Below are 22,909 nucleotides of genomic sequence, written 5' to 3' on the forward strand. Positions count from 1 at the left end.
CAGCTGGCCACATTCTCCCTGAAGGAGCTCTGTGGGGATGGCCAGGACAGTGGGGTGTGGCAGGGCAGGGCTGGCTCCCACTTGAGCTGCTCTGGAGGTTTGGGGTGTGGGCAGCACATGGTGAGGGACAGCATCATGCTTGTTGGGGTGCTGCCTGGAAGTGGGGACTGCCAGCAGCCTTCCTGGGAGAGAGGCACTTGTGGGCACAAGCCACCTGCTGCCAAGGGTCCCCAGGACTGGCAGCAGCCACTCCATGAAGGTGGTGGGACAGAGGCAGGACATGGCTGGGGGACAGGGAGGACAGAGATGCCCAGCTTGACGTCACATTTGTCTTTGCTTGTCTTGAGGCTTTGTGAATCCTGCCAATTTAAATACTTGTTAATTATGTTCTTAGGGACACAAATAACTGTTTGAGGATCATAATGGTTTTGTAATGCTGTTTTTTTCTAGGTCCTTGAGGTCCATGAAAATTTGGACAGGCAAATGCAAGACAACTATGAAGAAGACCTAAGTGAAAAGGAGAAGGCAATTGTTCGTGAAATGTGCAATGTAAGAACTCCTCCCAGCAGCTCTTGGGCTTCCTTTTGTGGTCTTAAAAGTATGGAGGAATAGGGGTCTGTTGCATGTAAGCCTTGTGAGGCCCATAGGCACAAGGGAAGAGTGTATGCTCTGCTGACCAGTTTTGGGTAATCTGAGTGCCTTGTTCACTGCACAGAGCAGCCTTTGCTCAATAGATAGTTCCCACTTTGCTGCCTCCCTGCCTAGGAGAGCCCTGTTGGCAATTGTCTCCAACTGTGCCCTTAAGGACTCACTTTGGGTTAAGCAACAAGTGCTTGCCTTGTTTGAAGCTGTACAGCTTGAACAGGTTTGATTCCAAACCATGTGGTAATGTCAGAGGGAGAATCTTGTCTGGAGCTATTGAACAGCATCATGATGTGTGGGATGCTTTAACTCTGCTGATGTGGGCAACCACACTGTTAACTGAGCTGGCCACGTCCCGTATGGTGAGTGCTGTGCCCTGCTGTGGCTGCTGCCATGGCATTGCCTCCAGCCTCAGAGCACCTTGGTCATGCTCTGGCTTTGAACACAAAGTTTGAGATTTCTGCTGGAACACAGCCTGAGCCCCCTGTCCCCTGCAGTTGGGGATGTGCTGTTCAATTGCCCAGAGTAGGGAGGAGAATGCCTATGAGCCTCCTTTTTTTGAGGTCCACATAAGAGGTGGGCCCAGGTGGCATCATTTAGTGCCTTCCAGCAGTTGAGAGAGGCCTGATGCTCTGTTTAAATCCTGAAACCCACCTTAACCCTAAAAAGGAGGTGTGAACACAAGTGCCCCTTGTCGAGCTGAATCAATGTGAGCATCTCCTATAAGTAAAGCAAAGAGTAAATTAAAGCCTCCTTTTTAGGATATTTTGTCTGCTTAATTTCCCTTGTAGCTATGCTGGGGGAAAGGTAAAATACTGTAACTTCATCCTCCCAAACTGACTCATCTCTATTTGTCTATCATCAGCTGTTTTCTCTTTAAATATTCATTCCATGTAGATTCAAGGCAGCTATAAAGTTTTGTGCAGTTTATTTTTTGTTTAAATTGTGGCCCTAGAGTGATAAAATGTATGTTTTTAGAAAGTCATGTATATATAATTTTAATCATTATCTTTTTCATTATCTTTTCTGTTCATGGTAGCATCTTTTCTGTAAGCATGGCAGGGTTGACCTACCGTTGAACTTATGTTCTGAATCTAGTGTATTTGTTTTATACTATTACCCCAGGCAAAAACGGTTCTAATTTCAAGAGGGACTAATTAGAAAAATGCATCAATGGTTTCTTTCCTTGGAAACTGGTGCAAAGATGCCATCCAGTGTCCCTGCTGAGAACTGCAGCCCAGCTCTAGGAAAGGGCTGGTTTTGGCTTTCAGACTGCAATTAAAACAATATTGCTATTCCTCAGTGGTTTTGCTGTTGGACTTTTTTTTAATTTTAATTCCTGTCTTTCTCTTCCCAAACCCTTTATTTTTTCTTGCAGGTTGTCTGGCGAAAGCTGGGTGATGCTGCGAGCTCCAAACCCTCCATCAGGCAACATCTGTCAGGAAACCAGTTCAAGGGTCCCTTGTAGGAACACCATCCTGGCAACTGGAAGGGATGGATTCTGTGAAGACTAAAGAGGCAGAGCTCAGTGTTTCTGGCTGCCTGTTCTTTGGGAGTTGGGGTTGAAGTTTTTCAGGGTTTCTTTGTTTCTTTTTTTTTTTCCCAATTTTTTTTTTTTTTTTTGTAACAATAGTGTAAATATGGCAGCTAAAGGCCTGATTTCCAGGCTGTGGTGCTCTGGAGCTACTGTTCACCGGGTAACCATCCAATAATGCCAGACTTGCATCATTTTTATTGTAGTTCAAACCTGCTTTGTTGTAATGGTCTGTTTGTAGAATTAACTAACTCAAGAGAATTTCTAAGAGGAACAAGAAGAACCCTTAACCAGCGGAGAAGTCACCGTTTGTATTGCTCCTGTCCACCTGCTTGTCTGTGGTTTGTAGCCAGGTAGTGGCTCCAGGCAGCCAAGGAAAATGCAATTCAAATTCCTTGGCTTACTGCCTGCCAAATTCATGAGCTGCTAACACTTTTTTTGGAGGTCCTTGTTTTGAAGAATGACATGCAACTGTTTCCACAAGGCTCTGTGTAAAATACTGAGTGGCAAGCTAAAAACACTTGTACTGCCCGACATTGTATGGTGGTACTCGTCACACAAGTGTTCATAAAGGCTAAGACTCCATGTCAGGTGGTAATGAACAATTTTTCATGATCAAATGACACAAGATTTCTACAGATGTAATGTGAATGAAGTCACTTAGCCACACAACAGTATTCCCTACCAAATGGCAACACTTTTCTTGTAAAGCTTTCACTATGAAATAATTCAGCAGAAACTGCTATCCTGACAGTGCTTATGGCTTTTACAGGATCTTCAAAAGCAGCTCATCTTTCACATAGGAAGATTTGGGGTGGGTTTTTTTAATGTCCTTGCTGGATCCCTCACCTATAATGGTTCCTGTGTAAAGTAACCAAACAACAACCTTGCAGAGCTGAATAAAAACTCCATAAATGCAGGCTGTCAGGTGAGACTACTTCCTGCCATTCAAGCTTTATTTTTATTAATGAACCAAAACAAGTGGGTTTTGCTTCTTCAAATGGTTGTATATAAAACAATGGGACTTACATTTTGCTATTGTGGAGTAGCTGCCTGTGTAGTTGTAAGAATTTGACTCCCTCCTTTTCCAAGTTGTCACAGCAGCTGTCCCTGTATTTCATTAGATGTTCTTTCCCAATAGTCCAAGGAAGCGGGGCTTCATTATTACAACTCATTGGTGTAAAATAATTTTAAAGACAGGCATGTGAAAAGATCAAAGCCTCCTCTTCAAAAGTTGCATTGATTTTAGTGATTAGTTATAGGATGTAATGACCTCAAACACCATTAATTTCTTTTTATTCCCTACAAGAATCAGTCAGAGCTACAGACAGCTGTATTAGGACAGGTTCTTCCTCTAAATTAATTTGCTCTACCAGTTGAGTTCTTGACTTGTGGTATTGTATTACATGGAGCACTGATACAATACCAAGGAACCTATGTGGTTTATTATGAATTATGAAAGGTAATTGGTCCCGCGGTGTACAATAAACTACAGCTGCCTCACTGAAGAATTTGCAGTGTCAGAGCTGAAACCTGTAACCAATAAAAAAATAGAGAAGGAATACAACCAGAATACAAAATAACCGGTAAGAGTAAGCACCACTTCATTATTCATTGCAGAAATATAAATGTAACAGTTGAGTAGGTTATTTAAAAATAACCAAGAACCACCCCCAAAACACAAGTGCATACTCTCACTCACACACCCACCAGTAGATTATTTCCTACTACTGCTCAGTCAGTGAACACTCAGCTAGATTGCTCTCAGTCTAATAGTATTTACATCCCATGGAGTCTGGAAAAATCCATTCTAGAGTCTGACTGTCTCCTTTAAGCATCTTTAGAGGATTCTGGATTTCCTCCTCCTTGCTTTTTATTTTGACCTCCAGTTTCTAGTCACCATTGCTTGGTGATTATTTGTCTTCCTCCTGTACAATTTATACATTGAGATTTCTGTGACAGAAAAGGTGATGTAAAGCAGAGCATCATTATTCCTTAACATCTGAAGCCAAAATGAGGGTTACTTTAGTCTATCTGCTTGAAAGCCCATTTTAACTTTGGTGGCATCTGATTGCTGGATTAAGCAGAGTTGAAGTATATTTGAAACAAGGTTGATTTGTGTCAGTGAATTTAAACTAAAGCAACACAAGCGTTGCCAGCACTTGGAGAGAGTTAACTGCGTTCATGACGTGCTTGCTATTTAAGGGGTATATGAGGCTTTTAGCAGGTCCTCTCACTAGACAAGAGCTATACTCATCAGGTTGCTAGTCTCACCACTATGTAATTCACCTTCAAATATTCCCTGCTCTCAAATCCCTCTCAAAATCTATTCATTGACTTCAAGCAAAGCTTGTTTTGTTCCACCTGCAGATCTCACCTACAAGGGAAACAGTGCTGCAGTTGAGTTCAATTAGCCCTGCAAATCCTGAAAAGCCACTTTGTAGGGTAGCCAGCAGTTCAGCTGAACAAACTTTATACCCATAGGGTACTGCCCTTTTAAAGATTTTATTTATCATCTTCAATGTAAGATGCACATCACTGATTTTGCAGAAGAACATGGCAGTGCTGTACCTTGCAGTGTTACTGTTTAGAGATTTTTAGGCTTGCCAATCTTCACACTTATTCCATTTGAGCTATAAAATGTCTTCCTGGGGTGAAATGATGCTCAATGACTTTACAGGATGACTTGGGTGCTGAATTTTCAGCTGTCTAAATAGAAATTTTATATGCATATTTAAATTCACTTACCTATGCGCTCAGTATTCAGTGAAAACTACCTGAGGAGTTTTGTACATGAAGTTGGAGGGGAGCATCCCTTGCAATAGTGGCCATTAAATTCATATATTTGGGGCAATAGCCCAACATAATTTCTTCAAGATTGAAGCCCTGGGTTCTGCAATCCTCTGGCAAAGAAAGCATTCACTGTTTACAAATGGACTTTGCTTGCTTAAGGAAAGTAAAATCACATCCTTGACTTTTGTTGGAGTGACTGGAGTAAGCAGTGTTTCCCTACCAGTTCCTGAAATGCTGCAGTGTAACCAGCTTCAGTTGGCTCTTCGCACCTTGATAAGACTGCTGAGCACAACCTTGTTTGAGAATGGCACATTTTTATCCAAATATTAGATATTAAATGAAATCAGTGTTAAAGTGACCTTTTATCTTTCTAGAAGCTGGGGGGGAAGAGTACTACTGATCTTTTTCAAAGTGCATGACTGTAAAGTGATAAAATTGTATATTTTTCATAATGTGGGGAAAGTCTATTTGTGCTGCTTTAGAAATCAGTTTAAAGTTTGATTTCTGTTAAACCTGTGATCTTACAGCCCTGCTATATTTTCTGTATATGATTTACAAAGAACTGGAAAAGTTAGCACCTGCTGTTGTGTATATAGCAAAATTCTTTAGACCTTAGCACGCGTTTTTACCTATTATTGAACCACTCTGGCTTTTTTGGGGAAGGAAAGTAATAGTACAGTTTTTTTTGATAATGTGTGTAAAACATTCTTTTGAAATATTTTAGTAAAAATGAAGTAAGAGATTGATTGTGATAGTGTATACTTCTAGCTGAATAAAATAAAATACATTCTTTTTAAATAAACTGATGAGTAAGATTTGGGAGACCACTGTTGAAATACCTTGGAGTAAGCATCTTGGAGTAAACATAGTTATGACCTCTGAACTAATATGAAAAACCTGGAAATCCACTAAATTCAGAACCAATTTTATTTGGGTAGAGTGAACAAAGTAGTCCCATTTATAACTATGATGTACATCACAGTAGGCTGTTACATTCAGACTTTCACACTTAGAAAATATATATATTATGTACAGGAATTTGCAAATAGGTGTAAACATACAATATTTTAAGATACCAGTACATTCCAAACCAAAACTATCAGCAAGGCAAACACCTCAAAATTATTCCAGTCAGCTAGCATTCAGAATCTCTCTTAAATAAAGCAGCTTTTATGCTTGACATCGTGTTGGTTTACTTACTATTAAAAATGAAGTTTCTTATTATAGATCAAATATCATAGTATCTGGCTATTTTGATACTTAAAAATAGGCACTGATTTCTAGAAGGAAATTTTCTTCTTACTGATATAATTGAGCCAATATGGCTGGTTTTGCTAGTACAAAGTAATCCAGTGCTGGAATAAGTCAAGACAATTTAAACTTAAGTCAAATGTATAAAGTTAGAATAGATACTGCAAAGCTGATTAAAATCTAGAAGCCTATATAACTCACCATAAACCATACTGCAAACAGATCAGCTAAATTTTCATTTAATCTCATTTCTTCATCTAAATTATACAGATTACCCTCCTCTTCATCTTTACAATGTAGGTTTTGGCTATCTACTCCTGCCTAATCAACATAAAGGTATATTCGTGCAAATGACCTCATGCTATCTCATCCAGGTAGCACGTCCAAGTCCTGCTACAGGTGGCATACCAGGTGGTGGAATTGGAGGTGGTACAGGTGGCTGTCCCCCTGGGGGAACAGTAGGAGGGGGGTAACTAGCTGGTGGCATGCCCAGCCCTGGAGGTGGATGAGGTGGCACTGCATGAGTTGGAGGCAGTCTTGGAGGTGGGAAATTAGGGTTGTATGTAGGCGGAGGAGGATATCCAGGAGTAGGAGGTGGAATATTGGGTGGGGGGAAAGAAGCAGGGGGTGGAGGTGGAACTGGTGGTGGAGGGTTGGGGGGGTAGACATGAGGATGATATGGTAGATGAGCTGGTGGTCCATAGGCCGGTGGTAAAGCTCCGTATGTTGGTCCTTCTGTCTTCATCATTGACTGCAGACTCTGGTAACCCTCTCCTGACATGTAGGAATTTGTAGTAGACATCCCTGTAATGTAACTGGTGGGGGGTGGGGGTGGGGGGCGATGTGGCAGAGGGGGAGGTTGATGTACTGGGGCAGGATGGGCGGGAGGAGGAATCTGGACCTTTGGCACATCTACTGAGTCCACAGTAGTAGATTGCTCTGGTTCTCCCATTGAAACCGCTGTTGTCAAAGGAGGCTTGCGCTCTGGAAAAGAAAATTTAATTTGTTTTTTTGAAGGATACTGGCAAGAACAGCTTCTGAATACTTTGTATTTTTCCTCCAGTAAATTAGCAAAAGAGAACTCAATGTTCTGAGTCTCTGAATGCCATATGGTATCCAGTCAGACCATCTCAGGTCACTAAAAACCAACTAAGCTGCCTATCAAAGCTTCAAGGTCAGCTTTTCCCATTCTAAAAGTTATATTCATCTTTCTTATTACTATTTTTTACAATTGTTGTACAATCAGCAGAATTAACAGACTGGATGGATGGAATCACAACTAGTGGATTAAAAAGTCATAGGATTTGTGATACCAAAATCTTTAGTTCAGGGCTTACACCTTTAGTTCAGGCCTCCTTTCTACCTCTTTGGTAGTGCAGGAGGTGGCCTGGGATTACCCTCTGCACTTCACCTGCCTCCCATATTGGGAAACTTTATTTGAGAACACAGGCCAAAGTCTCAAGTCTTTAACGCTCAGTTCTAAACCTGTTTACCAAAGAAAGAGAAAAAGAAAACCAAAGGGTAAGTAAGAAGGACATGAAATCTGATCAGCTTTGCCCACTGATTAATTTCAGTGAACTTAGTATCTGACACTCTGGTGAAGTTCATGAAAATGTCAGCGTTTAAAGAATTATAATTAGCCTCTTCTGGAACGAACATGCTTTAAGCAGTCTTCTCTTTAAATAAGAATTGTTTGTTTGCCCCTCTTGATGCAGACATTGTAAAGTAAGTAATACCACTAGGATGGTTAACCTAATAGCAACCTCTCTGCATGGTCAGAGAGATTATTAGAACAAGCAACAAAAAAGAGTTTGGGACATCTTGCTTGTATATATGAGCATCTACAACATTGTTCAGTAAGAAAAGCTATTTAGAAACACATGCAGGACTGTCATTTCTAGTGGCATACTACACTGTCACTGTTAAACAGAATTGGAGATAAATCCTCCTCCTAGTTCACTTGGTCAAGATGCATTCTTTGTTTTCACCTGACTTTTCCACAGAGCTGCTTTTTATTTTGATTATGTTTCAGTGCTTGTACAATTACATCTTTGTATAAACAAAGAGGAAAATTTCAGGTAACAAGGGAAATAAATCCATTACCTGCCTAAGTAGGATTTTAACAGCAAAAATGCTCCCTAGGAAAGCCACATAATTAAATCACACAAGGCGGGCATGCTGCCTGTGGTACTCCTGATTTCAGTGACTTCAGCTCCTAAATTGTAGCAGACAATAATTTCCTCATTTGCTCATTTTCAGAACCATTCTGGATGCAAGATGTGCATTCAAGATTTAACAACTGAAGGAATAATGACCATGGTATTCAGAAAACCTTCATTCTTAATTAGAATTTAAACAAATGAGACAAATTGTCCTACTATATTTCAGAGCACTGCTTTTCTCTCTCCTAGTTCTCTTTAGAAACTGCCATCTTACAGTTACATTATGGACTATGGGCAGTGAAATATTTATGTCATATTTAAGGGTCACTGGAAGACAGCTAATGCATCAGGGTGCTGGAAGCACTTTTTTACAACAGTACAGTTTATTTTGCAAACATACAGCATATGTGCAGTATTAGTGTTCCCTGGCAGGAAAAGATCCTCTTTTGAGGTACAGCAAAGAAAGCATCCCTCTGTGGTGGGGTTTTTTTTTTTGGTATTTTTTGTATTATTGTTTGGAAGTTGCACACCTGCAGAATTCCTGTATGACAGATATAACATGGAAAACTTCTACAGGACAGCTGAAGGCTGCTCTAGTAATCCAGTGTGGCATCTATCATCCTTTTGAAATCAAGAAGTCCCTTTTAGCCTGCTAGTAACAATTAGTTTTCATCTTCTAGGCCTTTAACTGTTGCAGCTTTGTTTTGCCTTTATCCACCTAGTATAGTCTTGTTTCCATTGAAAGTTTTTTACTTCTGTCTGGAAAAGCCTGTGCCACTATGATGAAATTCCCTCTAGAGCTTATCAACCTTGTATTTTTACTTGTCAAGCAGATTAATCAAACCAACAAACTCCTGCCCCCACCTGAATGAAAAACAAGGAGGTTAATAAGAATAAATGTTTTTAAGAAAATAAAAGCTTACCTGGAGGTGGATGTGCAGGAGGTATTGGTGGATGTGAAGTTTCAATTTTAGGAATTTTAGATGGTGGCGGTGGTTCTAAAAAACATTAATTTGTGATTGGTTATTGCTTTGCAATATTTTCCAAATTCCAACTCTGCTCTCATGATAATGATTATCATATCACATTACACTATGCAAAAGTACAGTGGAAATCCTATTTAATAGGTATGCTTAATAAAGAAAACTAAAATCAACACTTTTGCATAAATAAAGTGGCATCAAGTACCACACACAAGTCTTCCAAAAGAACATATGCCTACAAGTTCAAGTGACTTTGTAACTAGAGACAAACTCCCAAGAACAGCATGTCAAAGTGAAGATGAGCAAGTGTATGCTTTCTAGCCCAAAACTTTAACTTGTAAATAGTTGGAACAGCTCTCAGAAGAAGCTGACCTTTGCTCAGCTAGGGAAATGTGTGTCATGAAACAAACAAAAGAGTGATTGGACAGGGAGAGGAGGGAGAAGAGATTCCAGCTGTCTGGAATCTATCTGCAGAGCTACAGGGGAATAAATGCCAGGTTTCCTAAAGAAGTACATCCTAGGTTCCTGAACTACTTTGTTCCAAATCAGTAAAGTGAAGAAAAACCCCCAAATAAACAAAATAACCAGGTATGATCACTGCAGTGGTATACATTTCTTTCACTACACTATCTATTGACACAAAGTGCCTTTCAGTGGCAGCCATGCCAACAACCAACTACGAACATCACTGATTACCAACCACTAACTCTTAGTGCAGCTATTTAATGACATGGTACCTTCAGTCACCTCAGGGCCTCACAGCTTGCTGAGGAGCTATTCCCAAATGATCCATGGAGTTATACATTGAGAGTTGACTAGTTTAGCAAGATTTCTACTGAATTGACTTTATTAAGGAACTCTTTGGGCACAGTTATACTCAATTTATTTTAAGTTTTGTAGTTAGGAACATTTTAAAAACAGTTATTGTATATATTTAAGGTACATTATCAGGATCAAAAATAGTTTAGAATTGCCAAGCCTGTAAGCAGACAAACTAAGTGCATGTCAGCAAATTACTTATTCTGGTTTAAGCAGTAAAATGGAAGCAACATGAATAGAATATTAATATTTACCTGCTGCCTTTGTTTCTTCTTTTGGAGATACAGCCTGTTTGAAAAAAAAAAGAAAAAAAGGATAAGAATAACATCATTGCAGTCAATCTTTTCTCCCAGGTAACAAGTGACAGGACCAGAAGAATTAGCCTCAAGTTGTGTCAAGGGAGGTTTAGATTGGATATGAGGTAAAATTTCTTCATGGAAAGGGTGGTCAGGCATTGGAACAGGCTGCCCACAGAAGTGGTTCAATCACCATCCCTGCAGGCATTCAAAAGATGTGTAGATGTGGCCCTTGGGGACATGGTTTAGGGGTAGACTTGACAGTGCTGCATTAATGACTGGAGTTGATGATCTTTAAGATCTTTCCCAACCTAATGCTTCTATAGTTTCTTACGACAAATGCACGACGAACAAAGTTCAAATCACACTGGGAAAGCCCAGTTTAACCAGCAGAATGAAAAGACTGGAAAAATAGCAGGTATTTTATATGCAGCATCTCCTGCTGTTCCCACTGCTGAGTATTACATCTCATTTCATGTATTTATCATCCACTGCACACACGTCATGGTCCGGTTCACTGCTCACTGAGCTGAAAACAAGAGGCTTGGCCTCTGTTCCCAATTCTGCCTTGACCTGTCACTCAGCCTTTGCCAAAATCACTTCAGGCTCTTATGCTTTATTTACCAGTACAGGAGGGCAGTGAAAGTGTTGCACAGCATAAAACATTTCAGAAGCCTTCAGATGGAAAGCATTGTATAAAATCCAAATGTTATGCCAGGAAAAAAATGTATGCACACTGAACAAAACCCACAAACCCTCACATCATCCTTCCAATCACAAGTTTTTGGTTGGGTTTTTTATTGGTTTGGTTGGTTGTTCTTTCACTGCAGTTTTATGAAACAACCACAAAATAAAAAAATCTTCCCCAGATTACATAGTCCCACTGAGATGACTACTTGTTAGTTTCTGAGAAAAGCAGAGAACTTCACTGAAATTTTAAGTACAACTATATTTAGATTGAATGAGGAAGGTCAGCAGGGTACAGTACATAGCTTCTCTGTCTTTTCAATGAAAATGGTTTTTAAGGGACTGTTTACCTCTAGTAGCTTTACCTGCACAAATTGTTCTGTTTCCTTCATTTCACTTTCCACAGCACTCTTCAATCCAACTTGAACAGTACTTTTCCTTAATTCTTATGGGTATTCTCAAAATTTTTGGTGTCTAATTTTTGCCTGCTTGAGGCAACCTCATTCTTGTATTCCTTTGATAGTCATTTCAATTTTCCAGACACCATCCAGCTGCTTTCCTGCTTTTTAAGGACAATCTTTTATCTTACCACTTCAAACACACACAGTTTTCTCTTAGTGACTCTCATGGACTCATCTGCTGCCTTCATTTTACTTGGATGGTCTTTTCTTGACTTTCTAGCACTAAATTCCATGCCTGTAAAACTGCATCAGCTCTCCCTGCACTTTCAAATAGAAGCAAATCACTATTTGTTGGATCTTTTCCAAAAATCACTTATTTTGTGAAGTCAGTTGATCACTTCGGGTGAGAAGCAATTCAATTACTGTGCATTTGTTAATATAGAGCAATATTAAAAAAAACAACATCAAGGTACACCATTAGAGTAGAACAAGAAACGAGCAAAATAACTCATGAGAGAAAAAACAAACATCAATTTAAACTGCATTTATGCTAAAGAAAAAAAAAGAATCAAGCAGCCACAATTCTCCAACAACAACAGCTGCTAAAATAGAGATGAGCATTTATTTGGTCATTCCACTGCACTGTAGATTATACTGCCCCAGCCAGAACACCTGAGGGTCACAATAAACAATAACAAATTATCAACATTATCTACTGTCAGGCTGGTGGATATTTAATACCTTCAGCTGAATCTACACAAAGGAACTGCTCCTTTACTGCTGTTTCTATGAGCAATAAAATTGTCCCCAAACAATTTCTAGTTTAATCCGAATGAAAATACTATTTACATCTAATGATTCACCAGTATGTTTTTAGTGAAATTAACTGAAAATTCAAGCATTCTTCACCACTAGAGATGTAGAGGATGTGCAGATGCTTTAGACATCTGATATGGGTCTGTAAGTCATGGGCCAATGCCTCAGCTGCCTGAAAGCATCTTGGCTCAGCAGAAGGTAATGGGAGTTAGAAGAGTTCATGTAAATTGAAAATCTGGCCCCAGGAACAAAGTGTATTTCTGTTCTGCACAGACCAAAGGAGAAGTCATGCAAAGCCCTATTTATAGAAGCAGGCAAAGATTTTAAGTAAGGTTTATAGTATATCTAACTCAAGAACATTCCAGAAGCACCAAGTAAATCTTTCAAACACCATACATCTTATTCTCCCAAACTGCTTTCTGGATAAAGAACAATTCTGAATCATCAAATTTAATTTTCTCAAATTGATGCTGCTTGTGGTGTATTCCTACAAAACTCCTTGGAGTTTTGAAACACCCTTTGCTTTTTATTTGTTGTGGCTGTTTACAGTGTATCTACTATTTTTTCCTTGATTATTAGGTGATGGACCTCAAACTAATTTCAGGAAAAGATAAGTTTCACTGATGGCTTGACCAGAGGTGAGTGTTTAAGAACAACAGATACTATCCATGCAAAAGCATCACTTTTTTCTATGAGGTACTTCATTAATATAATAGTACTGTAATGGTAGATCCTGAATGATCCTGAATTACAGGAGTGAGCAAGCATTTGTAACAACACATAAAAAAACCAAAATTGTTATTAACAAGTTTCTGATGTGCCAAACTGTCCCAGGCATTTTTGTTGAAGAAAAATAGTAAGAGATCCCACAGGTCTGACAATTCAAACAGAATTTGTGCTGATAGCATAAAAAGTATGAAGCAAAAAGTAGAAGAAATACATAATACCTATAAAGAACTCTCACACTTTATAAGCTAATTAATAATACTATCACCTTTCTATCCTGAACAATGCTAAAGTTCAGTGCAACAACCAAAAAAATTCAGAGCAGGTCTTTTCCTCTAGTAAGCTCTATGCTGCACTTACAAGACCAAGGTTTTACAGAATTGTATTTTTGTCTTTTTTGGGAGTCTGCCATCAGGAAGATGCTGCACTTTTCCAATTCCATTTCATTCCAATATTTGCTACTTACTCCTAGATTTTTTTGTTGTTGTTGTTTTGGGTTTTTTTCTCTGATATCTGTTCTCTAGTTCGGGCACACATTCATTGCAAGCTAGAGCAAAAGGTCAGAACAAAATTTACAACCTAAATGGACTTGTTCCAAAGACTGTACTTCTGAAAACACTCCTGTTGCTAAGTACACACAAAAGAAGACTTGGGTAAGACTTTTTTAAACTTACAAGTGGAAAAAAAAAACCAAAAAACAAAACAGAAATATACATTAAAATCTGAAAGCTTCATTTGAACTTGATGGCTGTTAAAAAGTGCTCAGACTACTTGTGACACTATCCAACTGCTAATGTAGCTTCTTATTTTCAATTATGATCTGATATTATGGACAAAGTGAGGCTATAAAATCTGATGATATATAGGCTGTGACTGTTAAAGGATTATTTTAAAATACTTTTCTTTCAAGAATTTTGACATAACTTTAGAAGTCACTATGCTCTTAATATTAGTAATCAGAGTCAAATAATGTCTTCATCAGAATTGTGCAGATCTCTACATTCAGGTGCAGCACAAGAAACCCTCCCTAAATTAAACCTGCTTAATAAAGAACACAGTGAAGTTTGATAGCCCAGAACCACAAGCACTGAGAACCTGAACAGCTCACATTGACTGCAAAGCCTCTCCATGGCTTTTGGCTCAAGTGGAGTAAGAATGTCACATGTCAGAATTGTAAAGGCTGTTTGGCATTAACAAAGCTGCCACATAAACAAGGAAAATCAACTACATAAAATTAATTACAAGGCTCATTCTTAAAGCAAACACAAGTCTTCTGCACACTGTTGCCTTTAAATCAAATGGGCACCAGATCAGCCTGAAAATAAATTGCAAGTTAAAGTTCAACTTACTGCTGGTCTTTTAATCTGCCTGGGAGGGCTTGACTGGGGAGAGGGCTTTTTAGATTGCTGTGCTTGTGTTTGCTGCTGCTGCTGCTGTTGCTGTGCTGACTGCTGAGACTCTTTTTGCTGCTGGGTCTGGGATTGCTCTGAACTCTGGGACTGCTGGGACTGCTGTACTGTAGGTGCCTGGGGTGTAGACTGAAGAGATGGTGGCTGCTGCAGCTGATGAGGAGTATGATGAGGCATTTGCTGTTTTCCTTGTGAGTATAGATCCAGGATCTGATGGCAGATATCTTAATAATAAAGAAAGAAAATTCCAAAGTATTACAACCTTATAATGTACAAGTGTATATTTAACACAATTATGTACTCTGATTTTTACTGGACATCAACTTTGGAAAAAATTAATTGCAAATATTACTCATCATAATAATGAATGAAATAACTTTTTAAAAGCAGATTAATTTTCAACTTATACTTGCATTTCTGAGTTTCTTCTGCCTATCCTGAGCAATGTGTACATGTATATGCACACCTTTCAGAAGAAGAATACAGTGTCTTGGTAACAACATACTGTATGTCATTACTGTGTGCCTGGAGAGCCAGGTAACCACTCTCCCAGGACAGTAATACAGCAAGAAAGCACATGGAAGATTATATGTTAAAACATACATCTCTTGTTAGGCCAGTCAAAAAAGTTTTAGGAAACTAAGCAAAGGACTAGCATTAAATTCTTCTTCCAACATGTTAGGAGCTGAAGGTCCCCCTTAATCTTAATTCATGGTACATGACAAAAAACCTTCTATCCTAGCATAATTTGGTCAAAGAGAACAATTATCAATGGGAAAACTGCTGGAAATCAGGCTCCATTAGTTCCAGTGTTTGTAGAAATACTTATTTAAAATGGGGAGTAGATAATAATTTAAAAAATAGAAAACACATCATGACAATTCTGGCTAATTAGATGTGTTATAAACTAAGCAAACTGTAAAGCAAGCATTGAACAAAAGATTAATCATGATGATTAAATATACTTCTAAGCTATTTCTATTTAAAACCTGATTAAGGCACAACACATACAACCTGAGTTATATACTCGACACAAGGTTATTTTGATTGCAACCTAAAAGGCTACTTGCATTTACTTATGACCTAGGCCACACAGTTACAAGAAATATTGTGGGAAATGGTTTTCATACCTTCCAAGACATCAACAGGAACATCTTGGACAAACTGCTCCCACCACCGCCTGTACATTGGTTTGGATGTCCATTCCTGTATTTCAAACTTACACAATCGGCCTGCTAAGTACATGACTGCAACAGCAATGATCTCAGGCTCCCACTGCAGGGACAGCGTAGTGCAGAGGCTGCAGCAGAAAATAAACCAGGCAAAACACAACCCTGCAGATTACCTGATTGTCCAAATGCACTTTAATGTACAGCAGATATAATTAACAGGGTATAAAGTCCCACCACAATTCTAACTTCTCAGGCAATTTTAATTAAGAGCCTTGTTAAACAAAAGAGTTTACAAAATCAATTTCTGGACTACCATTGTTATGAAATCAGGTCCCACATCAGATTTTAGAGCTTCTAAAATGCCTGTCAATAAAATGTACACAAATACTAAAAAAAACCCAAAACCCACAGAACAGCCAACAAGAATTTGTAAAGCAGCTTGTCAAGCACAACACAAGTTTTAGATCAACATATAAAAGGTTATCTCTTGAACAGCCTTTGTTAAAGCTAATGCTAAAACAACTGATGTTATTGTTGGTATTAACTAAGTTTCTGTCATAATCAATTCCTATTTCTTGATATTAATTTTAAATTATGAAATATTTTTTCTCTATTTTCTCCATAGATTCTGTAGCACATAATCTGTTTACAGAATTTTAAATCCAGCCAGCCAGCTGAATTTCCATGAATTCACTGTGGCTGTGTAAGAACACAACCCTTTATTCTATGGGCCTGCAGTGCAAAGCACAGAATTATTTTCCCAGGATCCAAAACCAAAGTAAACTTCTAACATGGTGCTTATTAACTAAGCACAACATAGGCTCCTCAGAACAGAGGTAATTATTATGCATGACTTGAAACAACCCCTCCAACTTCATGCAAGTGTTTTCCTGAAGTGCATTTTAATTGTTAGGTTTTTAAATATTAAACACCATCTAATTCCAAGTACAATGGTGTCCAAATTTTGATTGATAAGTTACAGTACTTTGTCAGGCTTAACAGTGACAGTTATGCCATAATTTTATTCTACCTGTAAGACTGACAGCAGCTGAAGTAAACACCTCTTGAGATCCCCATTAATTTTGGTCAAAATAATTTGGAGAGTTTACAAAATCTGAACCCACACAGGGCTAATGCAAATCAGGCATATGATTAAAAATACACCTCTTTTTTATTATGTTCTACTGCTGTAGGCATGACTGAAAGCCATGTATTCACAGTTTCTGGACAGTCAGACCACTTACACATTTTCTGAAAGGTTTACTATGGAAACAAAAAGTAATACTCAAGTCCTTAATAAATTAACTTGCCCAGCTCTGTAGAATCCCCCTGAACAAGACTAAAGTGGGTCAAGTTGTTTTGGTTTTTCTCCAATATCACATGAGAAATGCTTTTACATGCACTCCCATTAACTGATGTCATTTTTACAAGTTCATTATTCAAGAAATTGTAAATCCAGAGCTAAAAACTGTATTCCTCAGTGAATTCAATGGTTATTTCATTATTACCAAAATCTCACATTAAAAATATATTGAAGGAATTCAGAAGTGACTTATTTTTTTCAGAATGTACAATATATCACAGATTTGGCAAGAAGCTGGTTTGTATTCTGGAAATTAAGAATTTGATCTGGCCATTTCAAACAGTAAGTTTCTTTTTAATGCAGCACTAAATTAGTGTCACAACATTGCAGAGATCTTACTGGTCTACTTCATACTCATTCCAGATTCTGTGCTCAATGGAACTATCACGATAATGATGGAAAGAAAAACTGAGGAACATGACCAAGAAAACATGTAACAAGCAGAAAAAAAAATGGAATATTTGTCAAAAAAATATCCAATACCAGAACAATGGAAGCAACAGTAACCATTTCACTTTCAGAATGTTTCCTAGGTGTATCTTACCTGTCATTGACAAATGTCCATGCCATTTGAACCAGTTTCTGAATTTTATTTTTGTCTCCTAAAAAACAACCAGAAAAAATTGGGACATAAAATTAGGAGGGATAAATAGCTGGAAGTAGAATATTCTTGCACTGTTAATACATTAGTTTTTGGAAATCAATAACAGGCATTGCTCACCCTGCCAATATTTTACCTTTGAGTTGTTTGGCATACTTGAGAAGAAATTGGTATGGATGTTCCACTTGCAAATCAAACTTTATCGTTTGTAGTAAGATTCTTTCAAGTACCATCACTTCTTCCTATAGAGAGTTACAAGGTAACCACAGTATTATTTCTTCTTTCATTCAAAAATACTTTATGCTAGTACAGGCCATGACTTCCAGCACCTCCAGGCAGCCATGTTTGTCTCCAAGGAGAACAGAAAGCTCTCCAAATTACAATATTATTTTAAACTCAGGTACCTTTTCTTCACATTTATTTGAGTGAGGACAGGGGATGTGATGTTTAAAATCCTCTGCAGAAGAATGAACTGAACTAGACACAGCATGAAATTGCCAGATGCACAATCACAACAAAAATATAAGCTCTGCTACATTTTACTCAGAAGTTTCAAGTCCTTCTGCTATTTAAAATAAACAAATTTTAAGAGAAGCATAGTTTTGCTAAGTCAATGCTGTAAACAAGAAACTTCTCAATGCTTTCCAGATCTAGTTCTCCTATTTAAGATTCACTATTAACTACTTCCTAAAATCCCATTCAGATGATTTATGTCCTGGTAACATTTCTTGCTCTGGCTGAAATTACTCAAATTTACTTTCATTTGCAAAATAATATCAGAATTTACATGAAATAAAATGCAAACTTTTAATGAAAACAATTATTAGTAAGCTCCCAAAGCTACTTTTATTAGGGAGAATTTCTTTCATAGCTACCAACCACATTACCCAGAAGAGCAATAAATGCATGCTGAACATCTAATGTAATTTAGAACAACTGAAAATCAGTCAATGCTCTATTGAGTGTGTGTCACTTTACTACAGTACAACAGGATGAAATCAATTTCAACATGAGTATTTTTACCTTTGGGTCATCTCCAAACTGCCCAAACTGTACATCATTTAGCAAGCTACGAGCTGTTTTAATTATGTCTTTACATTTCTTGGGTGTTTCTTCAACCTTTCCTGCTAGGAAGAGACAGCAGGCTCCTGTCACCTAAAAAAAGGCAAGCACTTTCACAAAGTGGTCTGCATGTAGATATGCAATACAGTGTAGCATTATAAAAGCACTGTCAGTTTCCATTAACAGTACTGTAGAGGTCTCCCAGGAAAGACTTAATGAGCATACTAATTTCTATTTTAATATAGTGTTAAACTTTTATTTTTTCAGAGGAAATACACAGAATTTGGAGGACTGTCTATTTTATACAACTTCATTTCAAGGTCAGAAACCCAAAGCGCAATTCGTCCCAATTCAATGCTGTCTGTCAAGCAGTTTTAAAACTGTATTATACACTTCTTTTTTTCTTTCAGCTAATACAGAAGTGCCAGCACTACAGCTGCTACTCCTAAAGGACAATATCAGCAAGTCATAACTGCAATGTCAATACATTTCTGAACATAAACAGAAATGTGCAAACAGGAAAGAACAACAAACTTTAAGCTGTAATAATTAAAAGAAAAAATGCCAATTTTCCATCTTTCTGTAGTGAATAGCAGGAGTAGTACCCAAGTGACTAATCACCATTTCAAATAGTCCTTGCCTAGTGCAATCATTAAATTAAGTCATCAATATTCTAAATACTTACATATCTTGGGAACTGTTTGAAGGAATGAAACATATAAAACCGATGGAAATAAATTATTCCGGTTGCTAGAGTGTCATAATGTCTGTGGTGCAGATTAAGGACTTTCAAACAGAACACAAAACAAATTTAAAACCAAACATGCACAATGGATTATGCTTTATCAAGCACTTCAAGTAATTGGTTGTTCAGTGACCAGTCAGAAAACACTGCAAGTAAAACAGGAGCTTTAGGAAAAAAAAAGGCCACAAAAGCCTTTAAAGCTGTGTAAACACTGTGATCAGGCCCAGATGCAGCTGATATCTAAAGTATTTGCTGAAGGTGTGCAAAGTCCTGACTGTATTTCCAAGAGGATGCACATAAGGTCACCCCTGGGTTTCACCATACCTGCCTCAGAGAAGGTCACATCCAGCAGTGAGCACACCAAGGAACAGAACAATTATCACTTCACATTCAAGTGCTGGCATGGAGGAAAGTTACTACTCACACCTACAAATGCAAATAAAATCTGAACATGCTCTGTACTCTTCAAGACAGGTAAAAATTTTGTCTTCACCATGCCTTATTAAAGAAACAACTAAGGAGATTAAAGGAGCACAGGAATATAGGAAGCAGAAAATTTAAGTGGCTGTCTAAGAGGGAGTGGGACAGTCTGGAGAACTTACACACAGTTGTAAATCCCAAACCAATGAAACAAAAAAACAGCCACCAAGGACCAAAACTGCGGAGGCAGAGGTTAGAAGCCTCAAAGGCACAATCTAGCAAGCTGGGGGAAAAATTCAAAATTTGAGAAGTCATGTAGATTCACATACTGAAACAGAGTTTCATAACTCACAGAAGTTACTCTTAATTGGAAAGTTTGTATCATCTTACTTCCAAATTGGAACCTTGGATAGAAAGGATAGGAACACACTACATCAAAAGGCACTTCAACACAAATATATTTTTGATTAGCAATTAAACATCTGAACAGCTGAGTATATCACATTTGTTGTATATTTCATTCTGAAATCTCACTATTCATAAAGACATGTCACACCAACAGGGGTGTAAAGGATACAGCCCTAAACGTGTTCCCACGTCGAAAATGAATCTGGCCCCTTCCCTGCGGTATCGTGCCTCCGTAGCTGGATCAAGCCCTTCAAGCTGGGATGGTGTGTGTGCCAAATCTTTCTTATCCCAGTACCAGCATGGCTTTGTATGGTCCAGGTTTGCCAAGTTTACAGAAGGGCTGGAATTTTCTTTATTCTCCTTCATTTATTAAAACAGAATTGTCTTTGTTGTTTAAATTTTCAAAAATGAAGTCTTCAGAGAGTCACTTCAGGACCTTGAAGAAAAGAAAAAGGAATTCTTTAAAAATAGAGAGAACTGTCTTCTCCAGTTCCTGCTCAAAGAGGAGTAAAGAAGAATAGTGCTTAGCCTTGCCTGTTGGAAAGAACTTTTTCCTATGCTCAAAGACAAGGAATAAAGAACTTTGCCTTTATCCTTGCCATATATTGCAAATACAATCAAAGAAAAAGCCATAGGTTTTTTAATAAGGAAACTTCAAGAATACGTCTCCAACAATATTTGCTATTTCTTAGTAGAACAACTTCCATCTACTTTTCAATAAAACTAGGAAAAAGCAGTTCAGTGATGGCTGTAGGGAGATTTGGCAAGTTAGGGGGATTAGCTGACCTTTGGTAACCAGGAAAGGCCCTGGTGAGGTGAGCCTTAAATACCTGCCTGCTCCCAGGGATACCCCAAGCAGCAACCACTTGGCAGAAGCTTTGTAAAGTGATCTGCACTTGCATTACTTAAAGAAAAAATGTATCAGTGTTCTTTCACATACCAAAATTGAGACAACCAATGTGAGTTTACAGAGTAAGGCAGCATCTAAACCATCCCCCAAAGAAGGCAACCAAACACACCCCAAGGGTCTCCTACATGCCTGTGTTTACCAGCACTCTGTGCACACAGATGCAGATCACCAAGATCTGCAGGCACCTTTCTGGTGTTTGAATTATGACAGACATTCAGCCATGCCTCAGCTTAAACAGTGAGCACTCGCTGCCTTTCTTTCTTTCAGGGACAAACCTGCTCTTACTCCAATTCAACCAGCTACAGATACTACTCACAGATTACTACAGTCACCTGCAAAGGTTTGCATAACAGTCATTAACATATGATGCAATATATCCGCTCTAAGCAAGACACTCACAGGAAGACCCAAAATTTAAAACTCTTAAAATCAGCTATTACTTTTCGAGACGTTTCCCTTCCGAAAACGGAAGGAAGATCACGCGAACAGCCACAGAACGATGCCTACCATTAGCACCTCGCTCACCTTCAAAAAGTTTCTCTTTTTCAGAATAAAGGAAACTGTCTTTGCCTCACGGAGGTTTTGGAATCACCTTCACAACTCGTGGTATCGGTCACAGACAGATCTAAATTCTGCCACAAGAAAAAGTAAATGGCAACTAAAAACTATTTCCAGAATTAACAAAAGCGCGCCAGGCCACGACTGCACATTTCCATCACATTTACTAGAAAGATGCGATTTTTTATAACTGTAACGATTCTTCTTCCTTACGAGATATTTTGCTTTCTAATTTCTAAAGCGCTTGAAACTCAAGTAACACTAAAAGCGCCTGAAGCGACACGATCTGTTTCTATAAAGGAGCGAACGCGTTTCCGAATACGGAACCAGGAATTAAAATCATCACCCGCAAACATCTTCAAAGAACCATCTCAAACGTCCCAATCCACACCGCAACGCCCGACAATATTAAGTTTTCCCTGCCTTTTTACGCACCCCAGTGAAGTGGAAGAGAGTTCCAGAGTTAGATCGCGGCTTTTCCATACCTTACCTGAGCCGAACGCACGGACCGCGGCTCCGCCCCTGCAGCCCGAGCCGGGCCGGGGATGCTCACACCGCCCCTCAAACCCCCCCGCCCGCCCTGCACGGGGCTGCCGGTGCCCGGGGAGGCGCTCGCTCCCCACCCCGGCCTCCCCGCTCCGTTCCCCCCGTCCCCAGGCGGCGGCGGTCGCCGGCGGGCAGCCCGGGCGGGCCCCGCGCACTCACAGGGCTCGCGGGGAGCGGGAGCGGCACCAGAGCGCGGGGCCTCTCAGCGACAGCGCGGCCTCCGCGCCCTGCGCGCCGCCATCTTGGGAGCCAGGCCAGGCCGCGCGCTGCGTCATCACGTCGCCAGGGCGTAGCGCGCGAGGACGGAGGCGCCGCCAATGGGAAGCGGCAGCGCCCCCTCTGCCTCCCGCCCAATCCCAGCTTCGTCAGCGGCTGCCGAGCCGCGGCAGGAGACCGACGGGCCGCCGTACCCTGTGAGAGAACCAATCGGAACGCTAAGGAGGAAGATTGCGAGTCTCAGAGACCAATAGAAATCTGGAGGCGGGCCAATGGGGACTGAATGACAGCCAATGGGCGCGCTGCCGTGCCCTTTCTGAGCCCGGCCGCGAAGGATTGGCCGCCAAGGGCGCGGGAGGGGCGGGGCCTTCCGGCGGGCGGCAGCTCGG

The 22,909-nt window shown here is 39.5% G+C and overlaps 2 protein-coding genes across 3 annotated transcripts in view; one reads left to right on the forward strand and one right to left on the reverse strand.

Annotated features, from left to right (window-relative positions):
* Window positions 1-5,742, forward strand: part of CCDC85C (coiled-coil domain containing 85C) — a 111,544-nt gene extending 105,802 nt beyond the window's left edge. Inside the window, exons 5-6 of the mRNA XM_064714592.1 lie at window positions 451-549; window positions 2,021-5,742. Of these exons, the coding sequence (XP_064570662.1) occupies window positions 451-549; window positions 2,021-2,110 (189 nt within the window). The 3' untranslated portion in view covers window positions 2,111-5,742. The remainder of the gene's footprint in view (window positions 1-450; window positions 550-2,020) is intronic.
* A 131-nt stretch (window positions 5,743-5,873) lies between these two features.
* Window positions 5,874-22,685, reverse strand: CCNK (cyclin K). Of its 2 annotated transcripts, XM_064714786.1 has the most exons (12): window positions 22,464-22,685; window positions 21,726-21,832; window positions 20,460-20,726; window positions 19,403-19,484; window positions 18,679-18,810; window positions 17,792-17,897; window positions 17,599-17,656; window positions 15,650-15,819; window positions 14,460-14,743; window positions 10,439-10,472; window positions 9,306-9,380; window positions 5,874-7,204 (listed from the first exon to the last, which is right to left on the reverse strand). In XM_064714786.1, the coding sequence occupies exons 3-12, from the start codon at window positions 20,654-20,656 to the stop codon at window positions 6,582-6,584; spliced, it is 1,761 nt and encodes a 586-aa protein (XP_064570856.1). In that variant the 5' UTR covers window positions 20,657-20,726; window positions 21,726-21,832; window positions 22,464-22,685; the 3' UTR covers window positions 5,874-6,581. The 2 variants fall into 2 exon arrangements, with proteins under 2 accessions (XP_064570856.1, XP_064570855.1); XM_064714785.1 differs by lacking the exon at window positions 21,726-21,832.
* Between the last annotated feature and the right edge of the window lie 224 nt (window positions 22,686-22,909).

The sequence above is a fragment of the Zonotrichia leucophrys genome, chromosome 5 (assembly GCF_028769735.1).
Source record: "Zonotrichia leucophrys gambelii isolate GWCS_2022_RI chromosome 5, RI_Zleu_2.0, whole genome shotgun sequence".
Lineage (NCBI taxonomy): Eukaryota > Metazoa > Chordata > Aves > Passeriformes > Passerellidae > Zonotrichia > Zonotrichia leucophrys.

What these genes read in the sequence shown, in the direction of transcription:
- CCNK (XM_064714785.1), bottom strand. Translation starts at nt 20,656, where the DNA reads ATGAAGGAGAATAAAGAAAATTCCAGCCCTTCTGTAAACTTGGCAAAC. An exon ending in AGTTTGGAGATGACCCAAAG is followed by an intron (nt 17,898 to 18,678) that starts GTAAAAATACTC and finishes AACTCTCTATAG; the next exon opens with GAAGAAGTGATGGTACTTGA. An exon ending in AGAAGAAACAAAGGCAGCAG is followed by an intron (nt 9,381 to 10,438) that starts GTAAATATTAAT and finishes AATGTTTTTTAG; the next exon opens with AACCACCGCCACCATCTAAA.